Source organism: Amblyomma americanum, chromosome 2 (assembly GCF_052857255.1).
Source record: "Amblyomma americanum isolate KBUSLIRL-KWMA chromosome 2, ASM5285725v1, whole genome shotgun sequence".
Classification (NCBI taxonomy): Eukaryota; Metazoa; Arthropoda; class Arachnida; order Ixodida; family Ixodidae; genus Amblyomma; species Amblyomma americanum.
In genome coordinates this window covers 55,711,977-55,719,813 of record NC_135498.1, presented here as the reverse complement: position 1 = coordinate 55,719,813, position 7,837 = coordinate 55,711,977, and the positions used below count along the sequence as shown (strand labels likewise).

Below are 7,837 nucleotides of genomic sequence, written 5' to 3'. Positions count from 1 at the left end.
TGAGTTCTTTATTTACAATACCTGCAGTGCCCGAAGGCATTACGGCAGGGTGGAAACAATACATATTGTTTGTTTAGGCGTACATAACAACAGGAAGGCAAGAGTAAATGCAACGGCATAACAATGAAAACAAAAAAGCAAACTAATGAGCAGCAACAACAGAAATGGCACTGCACAAGCTGCTACACATCTGACAACAGAGCCCGAAGCAGCAATTCACCCTAGGATTCAGTAATTTTCTGTGATAACAATATTAACCCTTTGACATGCTATGTACACAATTGTGTACAAAGCAAATACGCAGCTTTTCTTGAGAGTGATTGCACCTAGCAGTGATTTCTTTCAGATGAATTTTGCATCTTTCATGTGGTAAATAGGTTGGTTTTTTATGCTGTAACAGGGAATGCAGTAAATAAAATTTCGCGGAACAGTGAGCATGGTAGCACATCATCTGCCATTTTTGTGAAGACATTTTGCCACCAATGGCATCAATTTTTTTCACAATTTCAAGTATAATATGCACATTTCAAATAGAAATTATTGGCACGATCCTTCGGGTGTTTACTTGATAGGTCACAGCATTTCGATGTCACTGTTTTCATCAATTGTGACACTTTATATGAAATTTTGCACATCCTACTAGTATTTACTACTAGTATTTAGAGCTGGAAAAGACACAAATGGTTTTATTTAATGCCTCAATATACTATTTAAGCAGGAAAATGTTTGTTTTCAACGAAACAAACAATGGCGTTTCAAAGGGTTAAAAGTTATTGATGATGAGAGCAATATTGGATAGTCCATGACGAAGTTGAGCAGTCCAGTCACGGTCGGACCATGGCTTTCTTCACTAAAGAAGATAGGGCTGACCAGGCATGGGCGAGATGATCCTCATTTCTGTTGCCCTGGAATCCACAACGCATCCGGGACCACGAAAGGGGGACCTGTAGCAGCAGTGGAAGCGGTGAAAACCTGTGCAAAAAGCAGAATTCCTTTTAGCATGGTTGCAGCGTTGCTGTCACTTTGCCCACCCTTGCAGCACAGAACTTTATGTGCTATGTACCGTATTTACACTCGGAACGTTGACTTCTTTTTTAAAATGAGCAGAAAAAATTTGAGGGGTGTGCTCATTATGGTACATGGTTTCTGTTCTAATACATGCAGGACTTCAGGCAACTATAAGTCCCCAAAAACCAGCCAGCCAGCCTCAAGTTGTGTGCTGGGGTCCAGCGGTGCATCTCGTCTGGTCACAGTGCTCCAGGACAGTGCAATGTCTGAGACCAGCGGTGCGTCTCGGGCCAACACAGTGTTGGAGCCAAGCGGGGTGTTCCAGGCCAACGGAGTGTCTGAACACTGTGAAGTGCTTGAGCTCAGCACTCAAACTACTGACAACAACGAACTCTCACAGTTCGAAGAATGGGTGCTAGACGAGCCATGCTCACAGGAATCAGTGGCTTATACATCTGCTGCACATGAAGACTTGCCGGCAGCCGAGGCTTCACTGCCACGAACAGCGCTTGCGCAGGGCAAACGGCATAAAAGAAAGGCCGACTGGGTTGATGAGGTAATAGCAACTCACATGGGCAAGCTTACCGATGCCCTTAATACAAGTGAAAAGCTTAGCTATTGCGAACATTTTGGATTAGCTTTAGGCAAAATGATGGAAACAGTACCGGTGGATGCTCGACCTTGGCTGCAGATAAAGCTGCTCCAAGCATTCCAAGAATACACCGCTAAATAAAGCTGTGTAGCGCTTTTTTTTCCCCAACATGAGTAATTTTTTTTTATCATTTCCATGGCTATGTGCCTGACACAGACAATATGACACTCAAAACTATAGGTAACTTCTTCACCCCTGGGAAAGGTCAGTTACCTTTACTGCACGTAGCACAAAAAAACAGTGATCATCCTGAGTCGAGAACATTATGAATGAAGAGGCGTGAACCTGTTGGACGATCCCCACACTATCTTACAGGAACTCCATGTTGGCACAGAGAAGCTGCCCGTGTGAGCAATGTGATAAAGATGCTCACAGACATTCAAGGCAGTAAAGATCACTGCTGTCCTTAATTGGTCACCTAACCCATGCTTTTTTGCATATACTAATTTCCTCCTTTTCCTTAACAGACTCTGCATATGCACAAAGGTTAGTTTCCACAAGAGGAACCATGTTGGTTAGTAGTCACATTCCCCATCTGTTTTGTATGGAGCATTTGTTTCTCCTCTTTAACCACGCATACAATCAAAGTTGAGCAGTTTTGAGCTTTTCTAACCTCCTCACAAAATTGGTGCAATGTTGATGTCTTCGTCCTGCTTCATTTCAGGCCACTTTAGTACAGCAGAGCCCACAAAATATTACAGTGCCAACGTAATGTCGCTGCTATAACCAATAATTGTTATAAATGGGTTTTAAAAAAAGAGAAAAATGAAGATGCAAACATTTCAATCTCGCAGGAAGTTCTCTACTTGCAGGAAAAGCCACATGCTGGCAGCTTTGCTTGCTGTATATAAAGCAGACAGACATCTTTTTCAAAAGTATCTTGTTCCTCTGTGTTCAAGTGGAAAGGGTGAGGAATATGAGGGCTCGTTTTCACTTTGTATCATTAGGTGCGGCAACTCAATTCAAAGGGTGGAGGGGCCCCACACGAAGTGAAACGTGCCAACGTGCGGTCTGCCGTGGATACTCGTGGTTGTCAGAATCTAGCACTTCTTTTTATTCTGGCTCACAGTAGTAAATTGTTATAACCATTAGCAAGGCATGCAAGCTTTGTAGTAAATGGGTATTTATGTATAGAACACAGTTCCAGGGCTGTTCACTCTTATAGCCGATATACTGTTTAGTAGACTTGAGCGTACTAGCATAAAGTAGTTCCGGAATATCAAAGTCAGCTGCACAGGTTGAAGCAGCTCGGCTGGTACTAATGCAGTAAAAAGTCTGTGCACATTTTTTCATTTATGCAAAAGCACAGTACCTTTAGTAGCATGGATGGTGCTACTGGCATGCCTCTTGTCTCAGGGCTGCCTCCCTAGAAATTCCTGGTTGTTGCCACTGCCAGGGGACTTCGCCAGCTGCGCTGCTGAAGTAAGTAGAAAACAAGTCTCTGGCTGCAGCAGCATCAGCATGGTGGTTTCTGCAATGGGTGGGAGCAAGTGGGAAATACCCGAGGCTCTGAACTGTCCCCCGACGCCCTTTGGATACCTTGCCGCCAATGTCCTGCCACAACATTCCCAAACACGTCCTCTCTGTCAGAGTAAGTCTGCGCAAGAGGATTCCTGACTGTCGGGAAATTGTGCAAGACACAGGTGGCCTTGACAACATAGTCAACATTCTCAGGGCGTAGGGGGATAGCTCGCAACAGTACTCGCCACCTAGCTGCAGTAATGCCGAAGGCATTTTCAGCACACCGCCTGAAAAAGGAATGCAGAAAAACATTTCAGACAATAAGGATCTCAAAACAGACTTATAGCATGTTCAACAAATACATTCTGAAATACATGCTGGTGGGGAGATGCAGACATAGCAACAGAAATGTTATGATTTGATAGCAACATGTTTATTACTTATGTCTTTGAGTTTCCTATTCTGTTTTGTACCAATGCTTTGGTCCAGTGAATATGAATGCTACTAAAAAAGCTTAAATTCAAACTCTAGGTAAAGCTGTCTAAGTTACAAAATAGGGATTTTTCTACCACCTTCTTTAAGTAACACATAATATAAAATCAATTTATACCTTGCTCTGCTCAGTCTGTAGTTGAAGACCCTCTTCTTGTCATCGAGATGCCTCGATGGGTACGGACACATGAAGTCGGTCCTCAGCTGGAAGGCTTCATCGCCCACAAAAGCATATGGCGCTATAGCTGCTGACCTAGGAAGCCTGCCAAATTTGGGAATCTCGAGGCTTCCGCTGCTGAGGTCACGGCCAAAGTCACAATTTTTGAATGTTCCACCATCACTGAACCGACCTTCACCGCCTACATTTATTAAAACATATTTGCAGTGGCTGTCCACAACAGCCATCAGCACTACTGAGTATGTGCCCTGAAATGAAAAATATAGCACACACTGAATTAACAGTGTGGCACATAACACTACATAAATTTCAAAAAACTCTGCTGCAACGGCTAATGTGCGACTCCATGCTCTACAACATGGCAGCTTCATTTACGCACTTAAACCTTTGAGCAATAGAAGAAGCTTCTGTTCCCAAAAATCTAGTGGGAGACAGTGGTCGGTACACTGCAGCAAGGCCCTGTGCCTTTTACAGCTGCAAGTGAGATGTTCTTTGAATCTAGAAACTGCTCATACAGAGACAATGCCAACAAGCGCCAGGTGTTATGATCGACAAATGAAATACGAACATGACATGTGAAACTGTAACAGCAAAACCAGGTAATGTTATTACTTGCTCAATTATCAGCTCTATAAGGTGACAGCTGTCACATCACGTGTTATTGCACCTTGGCAAGAATCTTCCCCAGCAGTTAATGTCTTTGCGTTGTGTTCACTTCACAGTTACCCAACCCTGTTCCAATTTTATTTGCTGCTGGTACGTTACATACACTGTAGCAATGCTAAATGTGCACCATAATACGCTTCTCTTGGTTAAACCGCTCCCTTATTCGCGCTGGAATTTGCTGAAGAGATGGCACACGACAGTCTTACTTTTTCAATACCATGTTTGGATCACAAACTTTCCGTATTTGATCAGAATTACAAATGCGCATCGTCTGCAGCATTGGCGTCCCATATCAAGCAGCTTTCGTACAGTGCGCATTTATCATTGCGACAGTATATACGGTCATTTAAATTTACATTGTGTACGGGCTGGCAGGCTAGGAAATCTTGAACAGTACTTGCTTCCAAAGCTGCATATGATAAGTTATATACTCAATGTAGGCAAGAAAGCACGCGCAGCGACATATTTTACCTGTGTATACTGAACGTCTGCAAGGAAGCATGCACAATGACTTGTATTTTGCCTCTATAGGGCAATCATGCGAAATGCACTGTCAAAGCAACTTAAGCTTTGAAGTGCAACGCAGCTCGCAGTGGAGTGCAAGCTACCTTGATAAACACCAGCAGCAATATTTTGTTTGTGGAGTGATGACAGAAATAGGCTTGCTGTGCTCCTGTGCGAACAATTTGCGAACAATTATCATGGCATTAATCTATTCCAACAGTGGATTACCTTGTAATTGTAGTATCTGCTCCCAGAATTCGGAGGGCAGACAATAGCCACATGTTTGCCATCAACTGCTCCCAAGCAGTTCGGGAACTGCCATCGGCGGGTAAAATCATCGGCAATTCGGCGCCACTCCGCCTCTGTCGGTGTCTGGGAGAAGGCAACAAGCTCTGCTTTAAGGTGGACAGTAACAAACTTGCAAGACAAGTGTCATAACAGAAAGCCAATACCCAATGATATGTGGAATGCAATTTCTTTTCATTCCCTTGTTGGGGCCCATTACATCTGCCTGTTTCTTGTTCATAAACTGCCAAAATGTTGCAATGGCAAGAGTTAAAACTGTTGTATACTTAATCTGCATACTGGCAATAAAGCCAACAATAAAATGTTAGCAATGTAATGCTAAGCCAGGGCACAGATACAATTTTGTACTTGCTGGCTGTAAGCTAGTAAAAAATAGACTGACAACTATTAACGAGCATATGAGTATCAGTCGCTGTTGCAAAGCCTATGCGATGAAGCTTGCACAGAGCCGCCACACAGAGGCACACATCTCTGACAGACTACCAATGCTAATTTTCATAGCAGAGTGACGCACATAAATAACATCATGAGGCATTTGCCTTGTCATAAAGCAATGTAAATGAAATGCAATGGGTGACAAATTTTGCAGCCAAGGTTAAGCTCACCTGCATGAAGTGATCTTTTAGTTGTTCCCAAATGGCCCGACATGCTGCATGTATGCACTGCCTCGCAGTTTCTATGCCTACGCGGTAGACAAGGGCCACATTGGATATGTCCTGCCCTGAAGCCAGATAGCTACAAGACAGAAAAAGATTCAATTCATGAAGAAACTTCAACTTGCAACCGAGATTTTTATGTCTGAGTATTGTGTTAGTGCCGTAGTTTCATGAGCAGGTTTTGCGCAGACGTAGCAAGCAAAGAATTTTCACAATATGAAACTGCAAGGTTATCGTACTGCAAAGTTACAGGTGCAACACACTGATGCACTAAAGCATTTCGACCACCATCTGATCATGTAAACCTATTCAATAAATCTGCCCAAAATTAACCTCCAATGTGACTAGTACGCTACATAGGTCACTTAAATTGCTATAAAAGAACAATACTTTAAGAAAACAAACACAGCACCATCAGTCAAAAGATCATCTGCATTCTTGAACCTGTTTTGTGTAGCTATAACTTTTACCACAAAGAAGTATGTGCACGCACTGCCTACTAGCGACTGCACTTGCACTCCAGCGATGCCCTTGTGCTTCTCAATAACAAACCACGGGGCAATGCAACGAGAGTATATATGCAAATTGATTGCACTACTTTTATACACTCGGTGGCACATATTCAAAGATGCCACTTGATATATGTTCATGTAATCACTACAAAGTTCCGTCATACTGTACAAAAGAAACTGCTTTATATGTAATTGACCCTGTTTAGTTCCTCTCCTTTTAACTTGGCTCTGATCCCAGCCAATCTCTGCCGGTCTCAGCTTCCTATTTCCAATTTTTAAAAATGTTTTGAGATGATTATTAAAAAGAATAGAAAAAGGTTATTCATACTCTCCACATTGTTGCCAGTACACTACTAAATGTAACAGCTGAACTTTCTGCATAGTAGAACATTGTTGCTTATTGACGTGTTCACAGACAGAAATCAAGTTCTACAAACCTCAAGGCTATTGCCAGTCTCTCCCCTGGCTCCAAGGGCTCCCTCACGACATGCTGACGTGAGAGGTCTGTGGCCACGACGCTCAACAGTTCATCAAAAAGCTCCGGGGTCATCCGGTAAAACTTGAAAAAGAGGTCATGATCTCCTTCACGCATTCGGCGCATCTGTTGAGGAAAAGATAATGCAGTCAGGTCAAGAAAAAAAATGCACATCATGACTGCAATTCTCTGTAATGTGTTATTGCAGGCCAAATGTAGGTGATTTCTGTGCTTGATTTATTTATTTTTGCATACTTTTTGTGATAACTGAAGTACTAAGTGCTTATCATAGCTGGATTTTGTTGAGGTGAGCGCTGCGCTTCTGCTGTGGAATCTTAAATACTTCATCGCTGGATCTAGGTAGCACAGATATGGCCCTGAATGCAGTGCCCGTTCGTTCTATTTACTTTCCCTACTCTGCTGAACACCCAACTTTTTGAGAAGTTCGCTTCTTCTAGCAGCTGGCAAGTGTGATGGTGAAGCTCGCTTAAACTTAAAGGGGGAAAAAAAAACAGTCGCGTGATATTCGCACACTCCTTCCGAATAAAACGCTAAGTGCGTCCTGAAATAGATGAAGGAAAAAAACTGCATTATAGTCGTGTATATATGATCACTACGAGGTCCGTCTGGGCGGCTCAACTAATCTAATCCCACAGTCACGAAAACACTAATGTACAATTGTTCACCTGAATTTCTAATTTATTTACACGAAGGAGTAACACTGAAAGAAACGGAGGTACTTACAGCTGTGTGGTAGAGGCCTTCTTGCTTTCGCGCCATAAACACGGGCCGAACCCACCACCGCGGCTTCTTCCGCTGACGCCTCTCCTGTCTCCTCAGTATGACAAGAGCCACTGCTCTTGTCATGAGCCGCAAAACTCTCGTTCTTCTGCATACAGCTGGCATGATTGCACAGATGCACGTAGA

The 7,837-nt window shown here is 43.1% G+C and overlaps 1 protein-coding gene across 1 annotated transcript; it reads right to left on the bottom strand.

Moving 5' to 3' along the window:
- On the bottom strand, positions 1 to 7,837 carry LOC144118568 (uncharacterized). The gene is made up of 7 exons (XM_077651473.1): positions 7,655 to 7,837; positions 6,873 to 7,036; positions 5,873 to 6,002; positions 5,190 to 5,333; positions 3,732 to 4,039; positions 2,973 to 3,408; positions 1 to 972 (listed from the first exon to the last, which is right to left on the bottom strand). Exons 1-6 carry the CDS (start codon positions 7,814 to 7,816, stop codon positions 3,117 to 3,119), a joined length of 1,200 nt encoding a protein of 399 aa, XP_077507599.1. The 5' UTR covers positions 7,817 to 7,837; the 3' UTR covers positions 1 to 972; positions 2,973 to 3,116.